Source organism: Gopherus flavomarginatus, chromosome 3 (genome assembly GCF_025201925.1).
Source record: "Gopherus flavomarginatus isolate rGopFla2 chromosome 3, rGopFla2.mat.asm, whole genome shotgun sequence".
Classification (NCBI taxonomy): Eukaryota; Metazoa; Chordata; order Testudines; family Testudinidae; genus Gopherus; species Gopherus flavomarginatus.
In genome coordinates, this window is record NC_066619.1 from 106,771,323 (window position 1) to 106,797,668 (window position 26,346).

The 26,346-nt window shown below is 38.2% G+C and overlaps 1 protein-coding gene across 6 annotated transcripts in view; it reads right to left on the reverse strand.

Annotated features, from left to right (window-relative positions):
* Nucleotides 1-26,346, reverse strand: part of CNTLN (centlein) — a 256,631-nt gene that overhangs the window by 17,878 nt on the left and 212,407 nt on the right. For all 6 annotated transcript variants that reach the window (XM_050944136.1, XM_050944137.1, XM_050944139.1 and 3 more), the window contains 4 exons: nucleotides 18,876-18,973; nucleotides 16,910-17,036; nucleotides 15,133-15,270; nucleotides 14,551-14,736 (listed from right to left, as the gene is read on the reverse strand). In XM_050944136.1, coding sequence (XP_050800093.1) covers nucleotides 14,551-14,736; nucleotides 15,133-15,270; nucleotides 16,910-17,036; nucleotides 18,876-18,973 — 549 coding nt within the window. The remainder of the gene's footprint in view (nucleotides 1-14,550; nucleotides 14,737-15,132; nucleotides 15,271-16,909; nucleotides 17,037-18,875; nucleotides 18,974-26,346) is intronic.

The following is a 26,346-nucleotide window of genomic DNA, read 5'->3' on the forward strand; positions in this document are numbered from 1 at the left end:
TGGGCAAATCACTAAGGGGTACATTTTCAAAGCTGAATTCTTGAATCTACATGCCTAACTTTAGACATCTAGGACCTAATTTCTAAGAGTGTTGTGCACACTCAGCTCCAGTTTACTTCAATGGAAAGTCAGACCCTAGCTTTGTAAAGCTGGGCACCCAGAAACTGGGGCGTGCATATTTAAGACCACTTCTGAAAATGTGGGCCTTAAGAACTTCTCTGTGCCCCAGTTTTCTCCTTCTGTAAAATGGAACTAGACCTTTCCTATCTACAATGAATGTCATGAGGCAACTTCTCTGTGCCACAATTTCTCTTTCTGTGAAATGGAGATAGTGATTCCCTAACATTTGCTCAAATGAAATTTGTGAGGCGAAATACATTAATATTTTTGAGGTGGTTCAGATATTATACAGTACATTCAATTGATGTAAGGCCTGTACAAATAAATACTTTATACAAGCTTTATACTTTATACAGACTCTAAAATGCATGCTGGTTACAGCCTTGCATGAGGGGCAACACATAGGTGCGCCACGACAGAGGAGCCCTGGGAAAGAACTGTAATGTAGAGTACATATAAGTCAACCAGGGATTGGGAAACAACTCTCTGTGGGCAGGTTACTCCATAAAGGCCCAGCACAGGCTTTCTGAATCACCTGAGTTTGCCATTGTGGACCACAGCTGTGATCTGGTATGGCAATTTCTATGTCTCCTCCCACTCCTGGATGTTCACTTTCTTTTCAAACCACCCCTTTTACTCTTGGAACAGCCTCTCCTCTGGTGGTGGCTAGGCAAAGTCATCCAATGATGATCCTCACCTTTTTTCTATTGTATTGTTCCCTCTGCTGTTTGTGAGCTAAGTCAGGTCGAGATTTTGTTTATTATCTGTTTATAGAGTGCTCTGTACCTACTGGTTACTAGGCAGTATAAATCCTATTCTATTTATTCAATCAAAAATGTATTCCCATTAGTATCAACAGAATAGAATCATAGAATCACAGAATATTAGGGTTGGAAGAAACCTCAGGAGGTCATCTGTCCAATCCCCTGCTCAAAGCCTTAAAAACCTCTAAGGATGGAGATTCCACCACCTCTGTAGGTAACCCATTCCAGTGCTTCACCACCCTCCTAGTGAAATAGTGTTTCCTAATATCCAACCTAGATCTCCCCCACTGCAACTTGAGATCATTGCTTCTTGTTCTGTCATCTGCCACCACTGAGAACAGCCTAGCTCCATCCTCTTTGGAACCCCCCTTCATGTAGTTGAAGGCTGCTATCAAATGCCCCCTCATTCTTCTCTTCTGCAGACTAAATAACCCCAGTTCCCTCAGCCTCTCCTCGTAAGTCATGTGCCCCAGCGCCCTAATCATTCTCGTTGCCCTTCGCTGGACTCTCTCCAATTTGTCCAAATATTTCTGTAGTGGAGGGACCAAAACTGGATGCAATACGCCAGGTGTGGCCTCACCAGTGTCAAATAGAGTGGAATAATCACTTCCCTTGATATGCTAGCAATGCTCCTACTAATACAGCCTAATATGCCATTGGCCTTCTTGGCAATGAGGGCACACTGCTGACTTATATCCAGCTTCTTGTCCACTGTAATCCCCAGGTCCTTTCCTGCAGAACTGCTGCCTAGCCATTCAGTCCCTAGTCTGTAGCAGTGTATGGGATTCTTCCATCCTAAGTGCAGGACTCTGCACTTGTCCTTGTTGAACCTCATCAGATTTCTTCTGGCCCAATCCTCCAATTTGTCTCGGCCGCTGTGGACCCTATCCCTATCCTCCAGAGTATCTACCTCTCCCCCCAGCTTAGTGTCATCTGCAAACTTGTTGAGCGTGCAATGAATCCCATCATCTAAATAATTAATAAAGATGTTGAAAAAAACTGGACCCAGGACCAACTCCATGGTCCCTGCTTGATACCACCTGCCAATTAGACATCGAGCCGTTGATCACTACCTATTGAGCCCGACAATCTAGCCAGCTTTCTATTAATCTTATAGTGCATTCATCCAATCCGTACTTTTTTAACTTGCTGGCAAGAATACTGTGGGAAACCGTATCACAAGCTTTGCTAAAGTTAAGATATATCTCATCCATCACTTTCCCCATATCCACAGAGACAGGAGTTTAAGGATTTTAATAGGAGTCCTAAATAAGGACTAGGAGATTTGCCTCACCACTGTTAATATGATGCCTTGCCACTCCTGAGGTTTCACTTCTTTCCTTATTTTGATGATAAATACATATTTCACACTAATACACAACAGGTTTTTATTCAGTGAGAATTTGTCCGTGCAGCTGCTGAGCCACAGAGAGTATGAGAGTTTCCTGATTAAGCATAACTGTGAAGGCTACTCCCTAGTCCTTTGTGGTACTTGCTCAGAAATGGAAGTGATGCCAATGATGGCCTTACACGGGCGCCTAATGGGGATGGTTTAAAGGAGTATGAGCAGCACAGGAAGATGTCCTTCTGCCTGACAGATTTTTTTATAGAGTGGAGCCAAGGAGAAATGTGGAGCCTTCTAAGGCAAAGGTTTCTCCTCAAATGGCAATCTGGGGAAGTCCCCCCTTACCTCCCAATTCTTCCCCTCTATTTTAGGCCATCTATTGGGGGCAGATATCCCATTTCAATGACAAGGTATAAAACCACTCCCATGTCCCTTCCAGCTCACTTTCTTTTGGGGAGAAAATACTAGGCCTGAGACACGTCTATCCTCCTCTTCCTCCTCCTGGAGCCATGCAGTCTCATTTATGTGTGCTCCTCACTTTCCAAACCTATTCCACAAATCCCAACTGTGGAGGTGGAAGGGTTTTCTTCCATTTAGGCTTTGTATAAACAGGATGATCAGCCAAAGTTCAACTAGCATGCACAGTCCAGAAGACTGTGCAGAATTTCACCTGTATAACCTTACAGCACACAACCCATTTACACATGCAAAGGCAATACTTGAAAGCCTAGCAGATTTGACCCATATGTACAACCGAAACACTGTACTGCAAATGTTTTACCCATGAAATTTCAACAGAATAGTAACAACTTGGACACATCACTTTTTATGGATATTACAGTATACAGTTGTCAATAAAATACAGTGAAGTTTCTCTCCCTTCTTTCTTTGCAATCTGAACAATGTAAAATGATTGACATATAGATAGAAAACATTCAACTGTATGTATATACAGTTACTACAGAGTTAAAAATCTAAGGAAATTGAAGGGCATTACTAATAGCTTTAAACAATACTAAAATACATATTGATGGTTATCTCATTTCAGTGCAAATTCCTCTAGATATAAACAATTTACATTTATAACCCATGAGCACTTATTTGTAGACAGTCATTCAAAGCTTTGTTCCCATCACACATACCAGAAATGGAATAGAAAACCTTAAATGAACCAGGAAGATCATTGGCTCCTGTGAAAATAGCAGCATGAGGGAAGTTTTCACTGAGGAAAATGATCTGAATGTTGCAGAACAGAATGTTAAACTTGGAAAACGAATGCAACTTATTACTATTATTATTATGTATTATTATTTGCATTATAGTAGCACCTACAGGCCCCAGCTTAGATTAGGTACCGTAAAAACACACAGAGATAGTCCTTGCTCCAAAGAGCTTATAACCTACTCTAAACAGACAAGACAGACAGAGGGTGGGACAAATAGCAGAGGTACACACCAAGACAGTGGCAGAGCCAGTGGCACCTATCCATAGACTAAACTGCCTCTCCAAAAATACTTGCCAAAAATAGTTTTAAATACTATTTAAATACTAAGTACACATGCATCTCTCTATACTATCAAGCCTTCTTCCTTGTTCACATAAACAGGCTGACAACAACCTGTTATACATTCTTTCACAAAAGAAATGCAGGCGTATTCATGTACAGTGTTTTGGAGCACAGATCTCAACTTTTTGCCTTTTAAAAATGTAGCCTGAAAAGTCAGTTAATATTATAACAGAAAAAAAGAAGAAAAATAGTGACGGTAGTGACAGAAAATAGAAATGTCAGTGTGTGGAATTTTGTGGCCAATTCTGATCTCAAATCAGTTTTACAGTACTGTAACTGTGCTGACTTTAGTGGACTTATTCCTGATTCACGCTGGGGCAATCGAGAGGAGAATCAGGCCTTTTTTGTTGATAGTTTTTCACTTTCCATCCAACCTTGTTTGCCTACTAGGGTGACCAGACAGCAAATGTGAAAAACTGGGACGGGGGTGGGGGATAATAGGATCCTATATAAGAAAGAGACCCAAAAATTGAGACTGTCCCTATAAAATCGGGACATCTGGTCATCCTATTGCCTACATATCATTCCTCCATAATACAAAGGTAAAAAGATCTAAGTAGTTGAAGTAAGAGTTATAAAGCCATAATTAATTCCTTGAGTACATCATTTTAACTATATTTCCCTCTAAGTGACTTCTCTTAAGCAGTCACAGGTGAGGAAAATTACAGGAAATAAGCAGTTTAAAATATTTTTGAATAATTTCAAGATTAGCAGTTGAAGGACACTAAATACACTGTGCCAAGTTTCCTTAAAATTGTTCAATGATTAACTAGTTCAATACAAATTAAATGATTTATTGTAACCAACTTCAAATTTTAAGACAACCAGATTTAAATAATCAGGTAGGAATGGCTAGTTACAGTCTAACCTGAATCTATGTAAAGAATTGCATACAGGAGTTTCTTCAATTGTCTTTTTCTCCTATCTGATCCTTCGCTTTGCTGCTAATGTTCTGTTATAACAGCAGCCAGATTTCTTAGCCAATGCTGATAATTACTTTGTTTTTTCTATTTCCTTTTTTATCCTTACCACATGTGTCTTGAGGTTAAAAGTTCAATATATTCAGGGTATCTCTTGTAATATAACTCAGAGTAGATGTGTGGGCACAGCTCCTTCCCACTGCAGTTGTATCAAATGGACACTTCATCCCTAGAATAGAGGAGGTCAGACACCTCTTGACAAGAGGGGTATTTGGTAACAGATGCTATTTAATCTTTACAATCATTTTAGTGCTTGATATACAGTAGGGAGTAGAAGGTCAAGGAATTTAGACTATGGGTCAGATCATTTTCAGGCTCATGTTTTTCTTAAGTAATATCAGTAAAGACTCCATAGTTCTTTGTCATCCTGCCACCAAACCTACAGAACAACCACCATATTTTGTGACCCAGCAAGAAGAAACAAACATTAGCTTACTCTGCACTAGAGAACAATATCTGAATTGAAATGCATATAGTCAGTGTGATCGGACAGAATATTCGTGGTAAAATATATTAATGACCTCAAAATGCTGTTTATGTGAAATGAGCTGTAATTATGATAATAGAATATCAGGGTTGGAAGGGACCTCAGGAGATGATCTAGTCCAACCCCCTGCTCAAAGCAGGACCAATCCCCAGACAGACTTTTGCCCCAGATCCCTAAATGGCCCCCTCAAGGATTGAGCTCACAACCCTGGGTTTAGCAGGCCAATGCTCAAACCACTGACCTACAATCTTCAAGTCCTATATATTGTAAATTGTGCTTTACTGTAACACAGTAATAGATTTTAGAGCTGATTCTGACTTCATTTACCCCAGGTTTACCTGTAATTTAGACAGTTGTAAACTGTATTAGAATAATGATGTTCATTTAAAGCTTGCACAAAAATACTACTATGATTATCTATTTTTAAACAGTAGTGCTCAAAGCCCCCTACTGAGATCAGGGGCCCACACACATAATAAGATTCAGCCCCTGCCTTAAAGAGCTTACATTCTAAATAGAGGAACACAGAGGTGAAGCAACATCATACAGCAAGTCAGCAACCTAGACATAAACAGAACCTAGGTTTCTTGACCCCCAGACTAGTGCCCTATCCACTAGCCCATGCTGCCTCTCTGCACAGACATCCACAAAACATAAAAAATAGAAAACAAACTCTCTGTATGAGGGCCAATAGGCACCTAAAGCAAACTAAATTCAAGCCTAACTTAAAAGAGGCCAATTATGCCGCTGCTCACATCAGGAGGGGGAGCATTCCACAAATCGGGGGGTATGGAATGATAGATCTAAACAGCACGTCTTCTGTCTTATTGAGACTTTGGCTCCCAAAGCCCCATAACTCTCAGACCTAAGTGAATGAGCTGATAAAAATCGTGTAAGAATCTCAGAAAGATATTTGGTAGCCAGCCTATTAAATGTCTTAAAGTACAGTGCTAGTCTAAAAAGAATGACCAGGTAAAATAACGTTCTTACTCCAAAGATCTGCTCCCTGTACACATTCAGAGTCATACCTGCTGACTTTAGTGATTACAGTAAGAGCTTTTATTACTTTTTTTTAATCTGTTAGGCACTATAGAGCAAACTCAGGTGGGAGAGTGAGTTGGATTCTATTCTTTTTTTTACATCAGAGTTATGTCATTACGAAACAAATCAATTGCATGACAGCAATAAGCTATAGATATGCAGTGTTGCCCAGAGGATTCAGGATGCCTGAGGCAAAGCAATTTCGGGGGCTCCTTCCATAAAAAAAAAAAAGTTGCAATACTATAGAATACTATATTCTCGTGGGGGCCCCTGTGGGGCCCGGGGCTTGGGGCAAATTGCCCCCTCCCCCAGACAGCCCTGTACATATGTCACTGAGAGCATAACTTGGTGTCAGCACGTTTATTATTGGAGATTATGCTTGAGGAGGAAAAATTTAATTTGACTATCCAATCCCAGGTAGAGTTAGCAGAGTTGGCAATTCAAGGTTAAAAAACAAACCCCTTTACTTGTATATTATGCATATCTGATCTGGAATCAATAACATTCAGTAAACATGGAATCCCACAGTGCCATTTTTAAATGTAAAGTTTGTAGTCATTTTCCAGAGTAAAACTGTCTTTAAATAGTAAAAACAAAACTACAAAATCACCAATACACACCCAATGCACTGAGTGACAAGGACAATAAGCAGAATCCCCTCTGACACCCCAATAAACCACTCACAGTAGTAGACACTGACAAGAGATGAGGGTTTAGGGTTGATTGTTTTAATAGACTAATATGGAACCTATTACAATCATCTGACTGGTGTCAAAGGCAGGCATCATGATTTACATACCAGAGAGGGGGTCAAAGTCTGGTGATATTCATGAGATGGTAAAAACCTGTCTTCATCATAACTAGCATGTGATCACTTAATTTTACCAGTGGTGAAGGACAGAGCCCAAATATGAATTGTAGTGGCCCTCTGAAGCAATCCCCCAACTAAGAACTGTGAAGACTATAGAAATACTACTCTTCTCATATCTCTTTCCTAGCTCAGTTAGCAGAATGACTTGTGGACAGGTAGGATTTATCTTCATTTATGCATTAACAAAACAAAAATGTTGTTAAAATAGTGCTCAAGCAAATTCTGTCCCTTTCAGAATCCAGGAAGAACTCTATAGACATCTGGGTACCATCAGCTTATAAGAGATAGCCCAGCCTAAACTCAAAAGAAAAATTTCCCAAGACACAGCATATATAAAAGCTGAAGAGCATCTTTTGAGCATTACCACTAAACTGTTCCAATCACCTGAAATAATTGCGCAAAGCAGTCCATAAAGGGGCCACTACAAGGACCCTTCGCCACTTACAGATGACGCAACGATATACCTCCAAATTAAGAATTTTAGGTACAATCTTCAGCCCTCATCACACACAATCATTCTCCCCAGCTTTGATATTTTCTTAGGCCAAACCCTAACAGTGTCCAGAAAAACAGCTACTAATTATGCCCCTGCAAACACTGAATCTCTCTCACAGGAACACCACTGACAGAATAGGCGCTGCCACACAATCACCATAGTTTGCAAATTCTGACCTGTTCACCTGCTGCAGGATGAACAGTTACTCCAGCTACAGCCATTGGTCCACCACTGCAGCAGTAACACGATCACCACTGGCTTTTGAGATTCATTTGCAGTTTGGTCAAACTCTCTTATGGGTTTGTTCCAAAAGAATATATAGAAGTCCTTTTGTGATTTCTGTTCAAAGGCCACTACACAGGACTCAAGGGAAGGAGACTCCTTTAGATATTCACTATAGCAGCTCTATAAGCTTGGATAACATTGTTGCATTACTGTAACTCTGTAACACTACGAGATAAGGTTCAACATTAGTTATGTGACTCAGACGTACAGACATTTACTCAGGAGGATTACACATGCAGCTGCTGAAATATGTTATACCCTGCAATTTCGTTACATAGAATCGATCATTTAATCTAATTCTTCCAAATTGTGATGCTGGCTGAAGACAAAAAATGTTAAATAATATTCTAGATATTTTATCTACATCCATATCATCTTTATCTGTTACAGAGATAAAACCCAAGTGAAATCATTTTTTCTACAGCTTAAATATAATATAGAATGTTGAGTAAGGAAAAGCTCCCTATTTATCCTTCAATTTTATTAATCAAGATTCTATCCATTAAGACATTTACATTATACTGTTGTACTGTATGCATCACTAATCATATGCCATCCCTAAACAGTAGGAGTTCAGCCATTCACTTCATTCATTAAAATCCACAGAGCCTATTATTCTGTTTACAGTCTAATAGATATTCACTGACACTATTCAGGCCTCTGATTCAATTTGCCTAAATCCCAGCTGCAGAGTAATCCTGATGGAGATCAACTTAATTTATCACCAATTTCTTCTCAGAACCATCAACGGTTGCTGTTTCCTAATAAAAGCTGTGGTTCTCTTTTTTCCCCGAAACCAGCACTCCTAGTAGAAAAAATGATCTGTATTTGATTTTTAAAATGGTAAGTTTTTTCTCTCTCTCTTCTTCTTCTTTTTTTTTTTTTAATAGAGAGAGACAAGTTGTGTTTTGCATGTAGAACATCCTCACTTGCAGGGCATTTGCTGCATTATTTGCCATTTATAAAACTCCATGAGGGCTGTGTTTTGCAAATGAAAATACTGATTTTCATCAAACTGAGTTGCTTTCCTTTAACCATGTATTTGGTTGATTCAGGTAGAACACAGCTTGTCAGACTCCATCACCTGCTACAGCACAATACAAAAGAATCACACTGGATATTTTTTCTAGATAAAGTGATGACAATTAAGAGCCTGCTTAATGGACCAGATGGTTTTCTTCTGGCTTTTAAATGTTCCCAATTGGGAACACATTTCCTATCAACTTACAGCCATGTCCAAGGTGTTCACTTTCAAAGCAAAACTGATAGTGTTCATTTACATAAATGGTACAATAACCATTCTCATTTCTAAGCTGTCCCTGTAACCTAATAAAGTGATCTTTGGACAAACTAACAGTAGCAGATTTTTTTAAATTACATGGATTTTGTCTGTGCAGTAATCTCTAGTTCTCTTATTTAATGGAGACTAGTCCATTCCTAACTTAAAATACTAAGCATTTTTTAGCCTCTGCATTCCACGCTCTTCCCACTGCATTTAGTATCTTCTGATGCAGACATGGCTGATGAACGTGCAAGTCCTCTTGCTGGTGGGAAAGTTCAACTGTCCACTTCTACCAAGGATGAAGAAATCAAACTGTAAATCTGATGAATGCTATGAAGAGTAGCTCTGTTCAGTGAGATAAATATTGGCCATATATCATCATGCCCATCCTGTATCATATCTAGGCAACCACTATTGGCCTGTGTTCTTTTCATATCCTAGACCCAGCAATGAAGGAAGTGAAAGAGGATCACTATCCAGGTCACCTACGCCTCGGGTATGGACAGGCAAAGAAACATCACCAGAAGGAAGGTACCACTGAGAATGTGTAGAGTTTTCTCTTCTCCCCCATTGCTCCTGGAGAATTTTGAGTGTCGCTGACAAGGATTTATCTTACTTCCTCCTTCTCCAGGAAACTGGTTCCCGGAGTGGGAGGGTCCATGGACTGGAGAGTGAGTGTGTGTTGCTTTTTTGCCAGGCAGAGATCCGGATCACCAAATAGGCCCAGAACATTTTCCAAATATCAGGAATCTCCCCAATACAACCAGCCACTTTGTCACTAATTCCCAATTCCTACAATCTCAGACCCTTTTCTCAATTTTCATATCCACTCATGCGAGTCATTCTTATGTGAGGCCTTTCACTATGTTTTAGTCAATAGGAAAATGTTTGAATTTTTCATATTGTCCCTCTGAAGAAAACTATAGCAAATGAGTAACATACAGAGCACACAGACTTGGATCTCACCACAATATATTCATGAAGAAATTTTTCTAACATTCCATAACATTTATTACTGAATTACCAGGCAGGGGCCTAATTAAAGCAACGGGTGGTATATTATGCACGTATCACCCCTAACTTCTTTGTTATCAGTCTTTGATACAGTCCCTGATCCAAAAACTTACAATCTAAACCAAATATAGAAAAGGAAATATCTATAAAATGATATATATATTGAAAGTCCAAACTTTAAGTGCTGTCATTTATATCATCTAAATAATAGGCAACAGGTGTTACGAGTGCATAATATGCCACCCATTCCTTTAATTAGATTCCTGCCTGGTAATTCAGTAGCAAATGCTAGGGAGTGTTAAACCTTTTCATCGTGAATATACTGTAGTGAGGTCCAAGCCTGTGTGTGCTCTGTTTGGGTAATCTGCTGTAGCTTGCTTCTGAGGTACATTATGAAAAATGCAAACATTTTCCTATTGGCTAAAACACAATTAAAGGCTTCACATAAGAATGACTCACATGAGTGGAGATGAAAGAAGAAAAGATGGCTGATTTGCATACAAGGAGAGAGCATAAAGTGCAGCCTGGCAAAAAACATGAAGATGGAAGTGGAAAAGGAATATAAATGGGATTGTCAGAGATGGGCTTGAGAGAAAATGAAAAAGAAGAGAATAGATGTAGGCAGGTATAGAGATGTGGAGCAAATTGAAAGCAAAGACAAGAAGCTTTAAGTTGCCAAATATGAGAGGAAGCAAGTATAGGTAGTTCAAGAAGGCAGTGAGGTCAAAGTGCATGAAGAGTATTAATTTGTGGCAACATTTTGCATATATTGAATGGAGGTGAGATGAGAGGCATGGAGGCTATGTAGGAGACTGCTTCAGGGCAAGTATTTTAGCAGTGGGGATGAAGCAGATGAGTTTTAGAGATGTGTTGCAGGAAGAAGCAATGGGACTTGGTGAGACAGTTGGGGCAGAGGGAAAGACGTGTTAATATCATGCACAAAAGATTTAGATGAAACTAAGAGAGAAGATAAGCTCACAAAGAGAACTAAGGAGGGAGTAGACAGAAAGAACGAGAACTGAAAAGAGAAACCAGGGAGACACGATTATAGAGCACATAGGGATTTATCAAGGAACAGGTGTAAAGGTAGGAGAAATAAGCAGAGAAGAGGGTGATTGGCTGTGTTAAAGTGGCAGATTGAGAAGGATGAGAACTGAAACAAAGCCCTTGCAATAAGAGTTTATAGAGAGAAAGTAAGATATAGAAGAGACATGGGGGACAAAGGGAGGGGTAAACACACAGAATTTTGCCAAAGAAGTAGGGTTGTTTAGAATGTTTGAAAATAGACTTGAATGGGAAAGAATGAATTTGTATTATATTGTAGAAATTCAGCCTGGTCCCTTTTACTAGAGGCACCTTGCAGGGTAAGAGGAGGAGTAAACACAAGTAAGAGAAGACAAAGGACATAGGTTGGAGGGAGAAAGAAGCAAAAGCAAAGAAATGTGTGGGGAGGAGCAGGTGGGGAGAGCTGAGGGTGGAGAGAAGAAGCAAACAGAAGAAAGGGGGAAATTAGAAGGAGAAGAATAAGGTGGCTGAAATGTAAAGATTGGGAATAGGCAGATGGACTGGAGGTCCTGAAAGGATCATATGATGGATGGAGTGTTGTGGCTCAGGAAGAGAAAATAAATAATAATAAAGGAGAGAAAGAGAAAGATGGTGATGAGAAAAAGGAATAAACACAAGAGATTAATGCCAGAGACAGAGTGTGGTGTTTGCACTAATAAAAATAAGTTAGGTTTAATGAGTGACCAAATTAGTATGCTAAAGTGATGACCCAGAATAAGACATCAAACAAAGAGGTTAAATTGAAGAAACAAGAGATAACTGCAACTGGATGAGTAATTCATATGGAGACAAGTATCCCGTGACAAGAGTTAAGTATTGAGACAAGAGGGAGGGCCAAACACCAAAGTAAAAAAATGAAGAGAATGGAAAATTGACAGTCATCTGAAGAGAATAGAAGAGACAGTGCAAACTTAAAAAAAAAGTAACTGGAGTCATGTAAGAGATTCTATAGCAGTGGTGGGCAACCTGCGGCCTGTGGGCTGCACGTGGCCCATCAGGGTAATCCGCTGACGGGCCATGAGACAGTTTGTTAACATTGACCATCCATGGGCATGGCTGCCCGCAGTTCCCATGGCCATGGTTCACCGTTCCTGGCCAATGGGAGTTGCAGGAAGTGGCAACCAGCATCTCCCTGAGGCCTGTGCCACTTCCCGCAGCTCTCATTGGCCATGAACGGTGAACCATGGCCACTGGGAGCTGTGGGCAGCCGTGCCTGCAAACAGTCAATGTAAACAAATTGTCTTGCAGCCCCCCAGTGGATTACCCTGTCAGGCCACCCACTACTGTTCTATAGAGAAAAGGGGAACATGGAACAAGCTCTTAAGCTTGATTCTTCTCTCCCGTTAGTTTTACACCAGTGAAATTCCATTGCCTTCAATGAAGTTACTCTAGAATTACATCATAAGTGAAAACAGACTCCAGTATCCTGGGATACACGTAGAGAGAAACTAGAAATGGATAGGTTAGACCTAATGCAGATGTTCCTTATTTTAGCCAGAACTCTTGGGTGAATGCCATTTGGTCCTGGTGACCTAGTATTGTATAATTTATCAATTTGTTCTAGATATCTCATTTCACATTTACAAAAATCTTCATAAAAATGTGTGCACATAAGCAGCAAGCTTAGTGCTTTATTCTAGCTAAAGATTGTGAACTACTTTCTTTAATGCATGAAAGATGTAAATTCACTATTCTAGACTAGGTCTGTCAAATGATTACAAAAATAATCACAATTAATTGTGAGATTAAAAATATAGGTGTGATTAATGTCAGTTTTAATTGCACTGTTAAACCATAATATAATACCAATTTAAATGTATTATAAATATTCTTGGATCTTCTTCTACATTTTCAAATGTATTGATTTCAATTACAACACAGAATACAAAGTGTACAGTGCTCACTTTATATTATTTTTTATTACAAATATTTGTACTATAAAAAAATGGTATTTTTCAATTCACTTCATACAAGTACTGTAGTGAAATCTCTTTATCATGAAAGTGCAACTTACAAATATAGAATTTTTTATTTTTTTTACATAACTGCACTCAAAAACAAAACAATGTAAAACTTTAGAGCAGGGGTCGGCAACCTTTCAGAAGCGGTGTGCCGAGTCTTCATTTATTCACTTTAATTTAAGGTTTTGCATGCCAGTAATACATTTTAACATTTTTAGAAGGTCTCTTTCTCTAAGTCTATAATATATAACTAAACTATTGTTGTATGTAAAGTAAATAAGGCTTTTAAAATGCTTAAGAAGATTCATTTAAAATTAAATTAAAATGCAGAGCACCCCGGACTGGGGCCAGGACCCGGGCAGTATGAGTGCCACTGAAAATCAGCTCGTGTGCGGACTTCGGCACCTGTGCCATCGGTTGCCTACCCCTGCTTTAGAGCCTATAAGTCAACGCATGAAGGGGCATGAGACTGTTTAGCATATCTGGCACGTTGCAACGTCAACTTGCAATGCCAACTACAACACTGCCATGCCTTGCAAAAATGACGGCTACAACAGTGCCATGCAGATGCCAGTTCTCACTTTCAAGTGACACTGTAAACAAGAAGCGGGCAGCATTATCTCCTGCAAATGTAAACAAGCTTTTTTGTTTTAGGGATTTGTTGAACAAGAAGTAGGACTGCTGAACAAGAAGTAGGACTGCTGAACAAGAAGTAGACTTTTATAAGGTGAATTCAAAAATACTATTTCTTTTGTTTATCTTTTTACAGTGCAAATATTTGTAATCAAAATAATAATATAAAGTGAGCACTGTACACTTTGTATTCTATGTTGTACTTGAAATCAATATATTTGAAAATGTGTAAATATACCCAAAAATAAAATAATAAATTTAAACCTGTATTCTGTTATTGTTTAACAGTGCAATTAAAACTGCAATCAATTGTGACTATTTTTTTTAATATAGTGAATTTTTTTTGCACTAATTGCATGCATTAACTGTGATTAATTGACAGCCCAATTCTAGACCCATTTGAAATAGAACCACCAGGGCATTTTTTCTCTTGGATAGACAGCACAGGCAGTCATAGACAAAGATTGGCCTTACAACTAGTGGGAGCTTATACTGAGAGCTGATGACTTGGCTGTCGTTTATCTCCTCCCACTCTGGACCTGCTGACACGCCGAAGTATGGTGCCCAAAAGACCACTTGCATAGCTTGTGCTTGTGGTGGTGTCTGGTCAAATGATCAAAAGAGAAACAAAATTCCAACCTTCACAAATGTTATGAATTCTTCCACTTTGTCATTGGCCAGCAGCATTTTCTTCTGCACTACTTCCAGTGCCTGCCCACTTTGCTTTGCCAAGCCATGGAGTTGCTGCGATGCAGTAGTCTCAAGTTCAGTCATGGCACATTCAGCTTCAATCATTTTACCTTCTAGATTGGTAAGCTTGAGATCCTGAAGTACAGAAACATGAAAAAAGAACTGGTATTGGGAGATAGTTGTGATGTAATTTTAGTCTAAAAAATACACATCATTAGTTAACATTATGGGACATTCCATTTATAATACATAAAATTCAATTTCACAGACTCTATATACATTATATCCATATGTTATAGGGACTGAATTTTCAGTAATAATAAGATAATATAGCTTCAAGCCAAACTAAATAAAACCTTATATAGAGAGATGTTACTATTGTTCTGTTTTATATTCTTCTATAAGTATTTTTAAAAATTAAGTTGCTGACCTTGCAACTTTTCATTTTTTTAAAATACTGTGCATGAAAAAGTCAAGGAAAAAGGGGCAATACATTTTTCTACATTAACCAGCAACACTATAATAATATACCTTTTTCCCCAACTCATCTTTTGCCTTGCGATACATCTGTTCATACTGTGATTTCTCTTTTGTAGCTACATTAAGCCTTTGCTTTAGTGAATCAATTGATGTTTTCTTGTTTGAACAGTCTTCAGTCAATGTCTTTACCTGAAGTAAAACCACAGGCAATTTGATTATTTAGACAGAAAACCTAAAAACACGAACCAAATCACAAGCACACTTATTTTTGTTTTTATTGTATAACCTTGTATTTAGGCTAAAAACTTGGTAGAATTTCCAGCACTCACCCTAGGCATTTAATAAGCAGCTGTTACTGACACACCCATAGATTATTTTATGTAAAATGGTTGCATAAAGAGTGAGAGTCTAGACAGGTATGATATGTGAATAAAAAAAGCTCTTAAGTTTACTAGTTGGATTGTAGCTTTTAGACATGTTTCACTAATACAATGAGCTAAGCCTTAGTTTCAAATCTTTCTAATCATAGGGGGGAAAGGCATAAAATCAAAACTTAGCTGAGAAAATGGTAATTGTCTACAATGTGATGGCATGCATAGTCTTCTGGATAACTCATTATAACTTTGTCATATGTAGTGAGTGGTGATTTAAGCTAAATTGAAATAAAAGAATATTTCTAGAAAATCACTTTACTCTGATGGCAGATTGTATTAATCACACAGTTCTACAGATAATATACAGTATTGGTGAATTTCTCTGATTTTCAACTGAAGATAATGTTATATTTTTCAATGTCATCCTCTACAAATAACAATAGAAATATATGGGCTCTGACTCTGTTGAAGCTGAAAAATGGGATGCTGAAAATGCTCAAAGAGCAACGCATAAGAGCAAAGCGTTACACTGAACTCTAAACTATTTTCTCTAAAAACAAAACCAGGTATTTAGCTTGCTCTTTCCTCACTTTATCCCTCTCTCTCTGGTTGAGGATTCCTTAATGACACCTTATCTCTGGCATTGGGGGTAAGAGAGCAGCTCTCTCTGGAGCTGACAATGCTTAATGACTGCAAGCACAGACTACTGTATGAGCCGTGCAGCCAGCACTCGCTTTCGAAGAGAATAAAAGTATGTCTTGCTCGGCAAATTGTTTATTTCTATTTTGGGGTCATACATTGTATAACCTCATAGAGACCCACTAGTCTGCTCTCTTTGTCAGGGATAATGCACTGTATGGATATTATAAAAAGATGTCCTATCACATCTAAGATCTACCAACTTCCATGAAATGCCTTTAGCTATTTAGGAAAAAACAATCATTTGAATGCTGACCTGTAAGTTTTAATTAATATAGAAACAACATATGAAATGATAAAACCTGAATTTTGAATTATTGATAATACTGCAGGAATTTATATTTTTTTAAATATTAAAGAATTTAACTAAAGTAGATGGAAAATATATGTCAATATATTTTGTGTATAGAATTATCCTTGTTTGATCTCCAATGCATTTTATAATGTTGTAAAATGTCAGACATTCCATCAAGGCTACACACAGAAAATATCAACACTGAGTTTTCTATATATTCTCATTATTTAGTTACATTTCTTATGTATATACATTGAATTATGGTGAATTATACAATTAATCAATGCAACCATCAAGTACCAAATTCATATAAACCCAAAATAGATAGAACTGCAATAAGTTAACGAAATGTATTGTATGCTTAAAACTGTGGTGCTATTTGTATAATTGGTTGGAATAACTTCTGCAAATCAAAAGCAGTTTATTTTTGGTATAAATATTAACAACAAACAAGAGGTACCTTTTTCTCAAAACTTTCTAATGTTTCATTAAAGGTTTTTTCAGTTTCCTGGTATGCTTTCAGACGAGACCTTAAATCTTCTATCAAATGTCTTTTCATATTTATGTCCCTTTCCATTCGAGAAACTCTTGAAATAAGGGGGAAAAAAATCACAGTATGCACACTATCAAGAAATATAGTTAGAAAATGGATACTTTAAACAATTAAAATGAATTAATGTACATTAAGTATTTTTCATATAGCTTTTGATTAGTTTCCAAGAATGGTGATGTAAATAGTTGCAATTTATTTTATTCCTGAAGCACAACATAGTATATTTAATCTTTTAACTAACAGTCCTAGTCCTATTAATTCAAAGGTTCCACTTTATTGTGGTTTACAGTTTTACAGTGATTTGTACTGTATTGTACTATATTAACGTGAAAGCACAACAATAATATTTTAGTGCATATTTATAAAAGAGAAGCAGCTGTTCAGAAAAAACATTTAGCAACTTTAATGAATTAAGAAAAAAATGGTTACTATTATGTGATAGATACTTTCCAATCATTATGTTGGTAGAATTCTTTTAAAAAAGGGAAAAACATTTCCATTTCTGGAACTCAATAATACACTGTAATAAAGGGAAATTGTATCAGTGTGTAGCATCTGAAAAACCACACTGTCATTTCTTTCACAAAACTGCAAAATCTTATAACATAATTTAGCAGTATTTTAACAGAAGCCTCTTGAAAAATCAAACTCACACTTCATGTGACATCTTCGAAATTTTATGATGCAGAAATGTATGCCTCATGCAATGCTTTTCCAGCTAGAGTACAAATTAATATTTTAAATCTAAATATTGAGTAATTACTGAATATGTTCATATAGCTGGACTGTTTTTTCCATATAAAACAAAATGAATGGTAGCAGTATGTTGATATATAAAACATTGCTGATATCATGTCAATACCATATGAAATCAGCAAGAAAACTATAGTACAATATATTCCTTCAATCTATTTTCATGTTTGTATTGACACATTAGTATTATTTGAGTGACTACATGGAATACTTTTGGCAAAGCAAATGTTGTATGTATTATATAAAAACAATATAATAAACAGTACCAATATTTTTAATCTAAATCTACACACAACAGTAGAAGGCTTCTTTATTTTTTTTTCTTAAGGCATTAACCACTAGAAAATATACATTATTAAAGTATTTTTAAATAATCATCTCTATTTGAAGTGAGCAAATTGTATCAATAAGGAAAATTATACAGATTCTCTAAAATAAAAAATTGGGGATGGTTGGATTGGTTTTTAAAAAAAAACTTTTGATCAGACATGAAGTTCATAAATGTGCGAATAGGTTATATTCATATCCTAAATATAACTGAAGAACAGCACTACAGCTGCTTTTACACTATGAAGCTAGGAGGGAAAAATCTCAGTGGTATATGTCAAAATCAATATACACGAATTCCAAAGTTAAAATAAATCTTAATCAATTCAAATATAAACAAACACAACTGTCCTTTTGCACTTTTTACAAATAAAAGACTGGATATTTAATCCAGTTTAAGCATCTAAACCTTGACATGTCTCCTAGCCCCCAGGCAAAGAATTACTGTATTTGAAAGACTGCTTTTAGCAGTGCTGAGGCATTCATTTAGATTTACATCAAGGATAACTAAGTCCACTCTAGAGTCTGAATTCTGACTTTAGATATTCTTATTACAGTGCAGAAACTGTAGCCAGCTAATCACTCATCAGTTTATACAAAATGTGATCTTAGCATGTACTATTCTGATTTTCTGAAAAGCTTGAACAGTTTGCAAGATTTATCAAAAGGAGAGAGAGAGAGAGAGAGGGAGGTTTCTCTCAGAAAGTCTGGATCTGAAATGATTAATCTTGGAAAAATCACATATCTGCCACTGGGTGGCACCAAACACAATAGATAGAGGACGAGAACATACTTTTCCTGTAGTTCCCGCATCCTTTCTTCTTTTTCCTGGGCTTCATTTTTCAGAGACTTAATGGTGGTTGAGTGTTTAGTGATTTCATTATTTGCATTCTAAATTGAAAAAAACATAAATAGTATGGATTAAATATCATCTGAGGTATAACCAATAATGAATTTGTTTAAAATAAAAGGGCTTACGTATAAAAGTTTTTTTTGATTAACATTATTAATCAACATTTCATATCTAACATGCTATACAAAAGAACACTCCTATTTTCACATTTATCAGAACTCTTTGCCTTTGAAAATACATTCAAAACTGCTATTTTTTTCACATGACAATAATTATTCTTTATTAATACATGTTCTTCAGGGTACAGGTAGGTACTTTGTCCCTAACAGGACCAGACTTTCCCTTGCATGGGATTGTCAGTAAGAGAGGCAAGTAGGAAGGAAGTAAAACTCAACATGGTTAGTTTTGTGGAGTTTTTTTTGAACCGTACTCCTCTGCTGGGATGATTTGGAGTATGAGATTTTTGAGACTATGGTTCTTCCCAATCCTTTTGATTTGGGTGAACGAACAAACAAAAAATCCCTTCCACGATGAGACAAGCAGTCGTGCTACAAGAGTAGCTGTTGCTCCACTGTCCACCACAGCTGGTAAATAGAAGAAATGGAGACAATCACTCCAAGTTGGTCAGATTTCCATATGCAAGTCCCTGGTCTCTGTTGGGGAATGTAGCAGCCCCAAACATCGAGCCATATGTAATTCCAGTGAAGGAGCATTGGCTCGGGACAGCAGCAAAGGGGGTTAGTGCCATCAACGTGGCATTCCCCCTGTTCTATACAATAAGAGGGAGATCTGCACACAGAAGGCCCACTCTCCATGCAGATCCGCTGGGGATGATCTGGCCCAGGATCAGGTGCAGGTTAATTTAGTGCTTGTCTACACTGCCCTGTAGTATGGACTGTTGGAGTTGTGAATTACAGAACGTACCAAAATCCTGCACCCCTCCCCTGCATGTGGACACTGTGGAGGTGAACTAAAAGGTACCTATTTTGCATTTACGTAGTCTTCTTCAAACAGGACTATCTTATTGCAAACTAGGTACATTTTAGTTTGCACTCACATGGGGGATTTACAGTGCAGCATTTTGGTGAGCACTTTAGTCCAAATTGCAGGGCAGTATAGACACAGCTTTAAACACCGTCTGTAGAAAAAGAAATAAGAAAATTTAAATAAGTATCCATCTAACTGTAAGTTCAAATAAATGTATATATTAGAGCTCCACAGCTGAAATGAGCAGTATAATTACTGTATGTAATAGTGGGCTATATATTCAAAGCCCCAAGCATGTGGCATATTCAAAAATTGCATGGGTGGGAAATGCGTGCACAATGCATTTTTGAAGGTTCAGCCATTGCGCTGGGCTTTGGGAATTTACCCATTAAGTCTAAAACTGTGAGCGAATAGATCAGACAGGCAGTAAACAGAGATACTTGAGGAGAATTTCCCTGCTCAGTGCAGGCTTGTAACTCCCATTAACATTAATGGGAGTATTGTACATAGCACTGTGCACCTCACGGGGAGGATAGGCTCTTGTGTGTGTAGTTAGGTGTAAAGTATTGCTTTTAATACATTGTACAGGCTCTTTTCTGGTGCTACAGAAAATGTTAAATTAGAACAGGAAATGTTGGCTACTCACTTATTTCAATAATGCTGCTTATCCTTCCCTGCTTGGGAACTTTCTTTTGCCATTAAAAATGTTATCCTAGGAGGTTACATTGATCTTGGTTTAACATTTTTAAAAGAAAGTAAAAATTAAAAGCAGGTTGGTGCTAAAAGCAAAAGCTGATGAAAAATGTGTCAGTAAGTTTAACCTGAAACTGGATTTTTTTTTAATTAAAAAAAAAAAAAAAAAAAGATGTGCTTGGTGGTAAATAGAAACATACCGTAAAACACAGAGGATGATGTACAGTTTTATAACCTCTAAGATAAGATGAATGTAAGCAAAAAATGTTATGATGTAGTGAAGCTCATTGGATCTTTTACCGGAGTAAGGACTGCGGGACTGATCTTAATGGAAATGAGCTCAGTGATCTATTATATAAAGTGAAAAATGTTAACGTGGTTAAGGCATGCCTAGGATTCCAAAGTTTCTGGGTCTGGCATGTCACCTGATCCGGAAAATGTGAGGTTTACACCAGAAAGTTTTTTAAATGATGAATGGCAGCAGAATGTTACTGAGTTTCCTGACCTGTTTGCTGAGCTTGACCTTCATTAGAGCGAAGCATAATACCCAGTTATATGGGTTTACATACCACATGTGAACATGAACACTTATGTGAGAAGTGGGCCTCCTGCACACTCTTAGAATCAAAGACTCACAAAGAAGAGCTTGTTAAAACAACTATAAGAGCACTCACATCCAGAGGGGGATTACCCCTTCCTGGGGAGAGAAACCAGGAAAGAGTGTGTAGGAAGGGGAAGGAATGAACAAAGCTTTTTCACAGAGGGCTTGGATTGACAGTGTGTGTAAGAAAGAGGGGGGAATTTCATTCCCAAGTACCACGGGCCTAAGGGATCTGCTGAACATTCTCAGTCTATGGCTATATCTACACTTTCATGGTAAATCAATCTAAGTTATGCAACTCCAGCTACGTGAATGAAGTAGCTGGATTCGACGTACTTTAGGCTTACTTACTACGGTGTCCACACCATACTGGGTTGACAGGAGACACTCTCCCGTCGACGTACCTTACTCTTTTCATTCCGGGTGGAGTACTGGAGTTGACCGGACAGCACTCTACCATCGATTTAGTGGGTCTTCATTAGACCCACTAACTCAATCCCCAGAGTGTTGAGCTGGCAGCAGTCTAGACATAACCTAAGTGTATGGAGACCCTACGTCTTCACACTTTTTCTGTTACGCTCACACCATCCATTTGACTCATGGGCAGCACAGCACCAATGCAGACAAGCCGCAAGGAAATACCAGAAAAGGAATTATCCCTGGAACCCATTTCAAAGGGATAGAGAAGGCTGACTATCTATATTTTGATTTATCATTAGTAACAGGACATCAACCTGGAAACGCTTGTAAGAGCATGTTTTTCGGATTAATATATGTATTTGCTATCCAAGGAGAGTTAATCACATACATCCACCGTGCCTGTTCCAAAAGACCAAAGTCACCACACCATCATATGTCCAAATAATTGTCCTTATTCAGGCAAACTCCCATTGATTTCCATGGGATATTGTGACTCACTGGACTTCAACTGGAAGAATAAAAATTGAGTAGAAATTGAGAATCTCAGGATTTGGATCAATAAGTCCACTCCATAAATCCAACAATAGTTATTTGCACTCAATGTGCTCAGCATAGTGTTGTGATAGATTTAACAAGTTTTTGATTAAATCTTTTACCCTTCATGTTTTGGGAGGCAACTTTCTGCTAGTGCATTACGAGAGGCAGCTAAATGTCGAGGAGAAAGAGAGCCCCCAGCACCTGGGTGATGGGCTAGGGAATGACACGCATCAGGAGGAGCAGAGAAATAGATGCAGCTGCTGAGAGACATGGGGGTCAGGGAAAATATCCTAATTAAACTGGGACAAGTAGGAGGAATGGCGGACTAAGCCAGATTTCACAAAAGAATTCTGGCAGTTGGGTTGTGGCTCCTGACTGAGAGCTGTCACATTGGATATCACAGGAGATGTATAGATTTCAGGAAGGAAGAAGTCTAGAGGCAGGGTATGAAAGCTGGAGGACCACATCAACTGGAAGTTAAGATGGGCTACATATCCAGAAAGAGATGGAAGGAGCTCTAACTAATGGAATGCTCAGCTGGAGAGAGGGGGTTTATGACAGAGTAGGGGGTGGTGAGAGGTTTCCAGCAGCCTGACTCCCACTAAAATCAGAACCACAGAATTCGCATTTGGTGCAGCAGGCAAAAGGAACTCTCTGGAACCCTAATTCCCCCCGCCCCTCGTCCCAGCTGAATCCCTGGCCCCTAACTTCTACTCTAATCCTTACCCTAAACCCTAAGGTTACTGCCTCACCCTTATATCCAAAGTGCAGGGGCAGCTCCAGGAACCAGCACGCCAAGCGCGTGCCTGGGGTGGCAAGCCACGGGGGGCGCTCTGCTGGTTGCCGCAAGGGCGGCAGGCAGGTCGCCTTCGGTGGCTTGCCTGCGGAGAGTCTGCTGGTCCCGCGGCTTCGGAGGACATCCTGCAGGCGTGCCGCTGAATCCGCAGGACCAGGGACCTCCTGCAGGCAAACCACTGAAGGCAGCCTGCCTGCCGTGCTTGGGGCAGCAAAATACAAAATGTACAGAGCTCACTTTATATTATTATTCTTATTACAAATATTTGCATTGTAAAAATGGCAAAGAAAATAGTATTTTTCAATTCACCTCATACAAATACTGTAGTGCAATCTCTATTGTGAAAGTGCAACTTACAAATGTAGATTTTTTTGTTATATACATGCACTCAAACAAAACAATGTAAAACTTTAGAGCCTACATGTCCACTCAGTCCTACTTCTTTTTCAGCCAATTGCTAAGAGAAACAAGTTTGTTTACATTTAAGGGAGATAATGCTGCCTGCTTCTTATTTACAACGTCACCGGAAAGTGAGAACAGGCATTCACGTGGCACTTGTGTAGCTAGCACTGCAAGGTATTTACATGCCAGATATGTTAAACATTCATATGCCCCTTCAGGTTTTTGCCACCATTCCAGAGGTCATGCTTCCATGCTGATGACACTCATTAAAAAAATAATGCGTTAATTAATTTCAGACTCAACTCCTTGGGGGGAATTGTATGTCTCTGGCTCTGTTATACACACAGTATGCAATATATTTCATGTTATAGTAGTCTTGGATGATGACCCAGCACATGTTGTTCATTTTAAGGACACTTTCACTGTAGATTTGACAAAATACAAAAAAGATACCAATGTGAGATTTCAAAAGATAGCTACAGTACTCGACCCAAGGTTTAAGAATCTGAAGTACCTTCCAAAATCGGAGAGGGATGAGCTGTGGAGCATGCTTTCAGAAGTCTTAAAAGAGCAACACTCCGATGCAGAAACTACAGAACCTGAATTACCAAAAAAACAAATCAACCTTCTGCTAGTGGCATCTGACTCAGATGATGAAAATGAACATGCGTCGGGCACACTGCTTTGGATCGTTATTGAGCAGAACTCATCATCAGCATGGACACATGTACCCTGGAATGGTGGCTGAGGGATGAAGGGACATCTGATTCTTTAGCGCATCTGACACATAAATATCTTGTGACGCTGGCTACAACAGTGCCATACAAATGCCTGTTCTCACTTTTACGTGATATTGTAAACAAGAAGTGGGCAGCATTACCTCCTGCAAATGTAAGCAAACTTGTTTGTCTTATTGATTGGCTGAACAAGAAGTAGGACTGAGTGGACTTGTAGGCTCTAAAGTTTTACATTGTTTGATATATATGAAAACTAAGGAGTAGAAAAGTAGTACCTCCTTTACTTATCAAGTCCAAAGTTCTGTGTTTTCCCTATAAGGGTCGATAATGTCACTGTCTATGAAAGTTGTAAGGGATGCAGATCCCAGCATTATTTTTAGGGTGAATGCTACAATTTTGAACTCAGAATCTAATAGTAAAAAAACAAAACAAAACAAAACCCCTGCGATTTACATATTATTTGTAATCTGTACATTTATATGTATAATATAAAACATTTATGTCATACAATTGAACTTTACACACATAGGACTAAATCCTCAATCAGGTTTTACTGAGCTCTTACTCAAGGAAAAGTTCTGTTAAAATCAGTGAGAGTTTTGCTTGAACTAAATGCTCAATAAATACGGAATAAGGTTTTGGCCAATAGATATAATAAATAATAATAATAATACCTAACACGTATGTCGTTTCCTACACTAAAGATCTTACACTCTAAATGCAGACTCTTAATGCTTTGGGGTCTGAGTTTTTCACATATTTAATGTTAGTTTAAAAAAATTAGAACACTTTTAAAGATACATTGAAAACTGATTTCATATCTCCGATACTAGGCTTCCATACAGCTGGTGTGAAATATTTTTATTCAATAGTGCAATATTCTCTGTCTGAAGGACCAAGAAATAACAACTTTGGTCCAAATATTTTATAGTTTTTACATGGCAAATGGAATATTTTGGAATACTAGATTCATCAACATGCATGTCTCTTTCTTTGACGAGATGTTGGGCTGGGAGAAAAACAGATGTCCAGCATCCCACAAATGAAGATTACAAGATGTCTGTTTTTCATATCTTCGAAGCCCCCGAACCCACAGAGGTCATGACCAGTAGGCTTCTGGTTGAAGAGGACAATCAAACATAAGGATCAAGTCAAGTCTGCTCCCAAATTAGCTGGAGACGTTACCACTAAATCATGAGGTAGTAGTGGATTAAGACTAAATTGGGCTCAGAGCCAATACTCTGGAACACAAGAGCTACCCACAAACCAAGGTTCCCTACCCCACCAATTTGCTTTCAAGCTTGTAGCAGTCCTAGCTATATGCCTTGCCAATGCTACCCCCTGCTTCTGTCTCCTCTCCAGCAATGGGCTTACCTTCACTGTTCCTTGCCTCCAGATTTTATGGATTCATGGTCCTCACCCAAAATCTATAGATCCTGCTTTAATCCATCCCTAAATTTAAGAACTCCTTTCCCAATCTGAGAGTTGTACCTATGCCGGAATCTCAGTTTGTGCTCCCCTGGGTAACTAGGACTAACTGTCTTTTAAGAGAAACAGTTTTCAGATTACCAAAAGTTATATTTCTTTTATCTTGCCATTTCTAACTTAAACATATCAGTGTGGGTTTACTAAACAAAACTCTCCACTGCTCAGACTTCTCCCCATGGAGCGAGGCGGAGAAAACAAACAATATGTGACAGATGTTAATCACATCACTTCATGCTCCATGGGACAGTGCTATACTACGTTTATGAGCATGGTATAAAAGTCTATATAGAATAGAACAGGATAACCTGAGATTCAAAAATCAGATTATTAACTAGTTATATTTTTTTCTTGTTACCTATTCCATGCCTATTTTTGTCCCTTACCTATTCATCCAATCCTAGCATGCCCATCACCATGCTATCTGGTCACCAACCAAATTATTAAATTGAAATTAATTCTTAAAAATGAACTCTCTCCCCTTCTTCATTATTTGCTAGTCATATATGCAAGGATCTTTTTTTAAATTACTGTGCAACCGTTGGGTTATTTAGTCATTAGCATTATTGTTGTTAACTGCTACCAGAAATGCAACAAAAATAAGGGACTGGTTCCCTTTGAAGATAACGGTAATACTGATTTCTAGATAAGAAGACAGAAAGTGTTACATGAGTTACACAACCAGCACACTTCAATCTTACCCTAGTCACTAATGCTCAGCTCTTTCTCACACAAAGCCTGAAATCACGATTC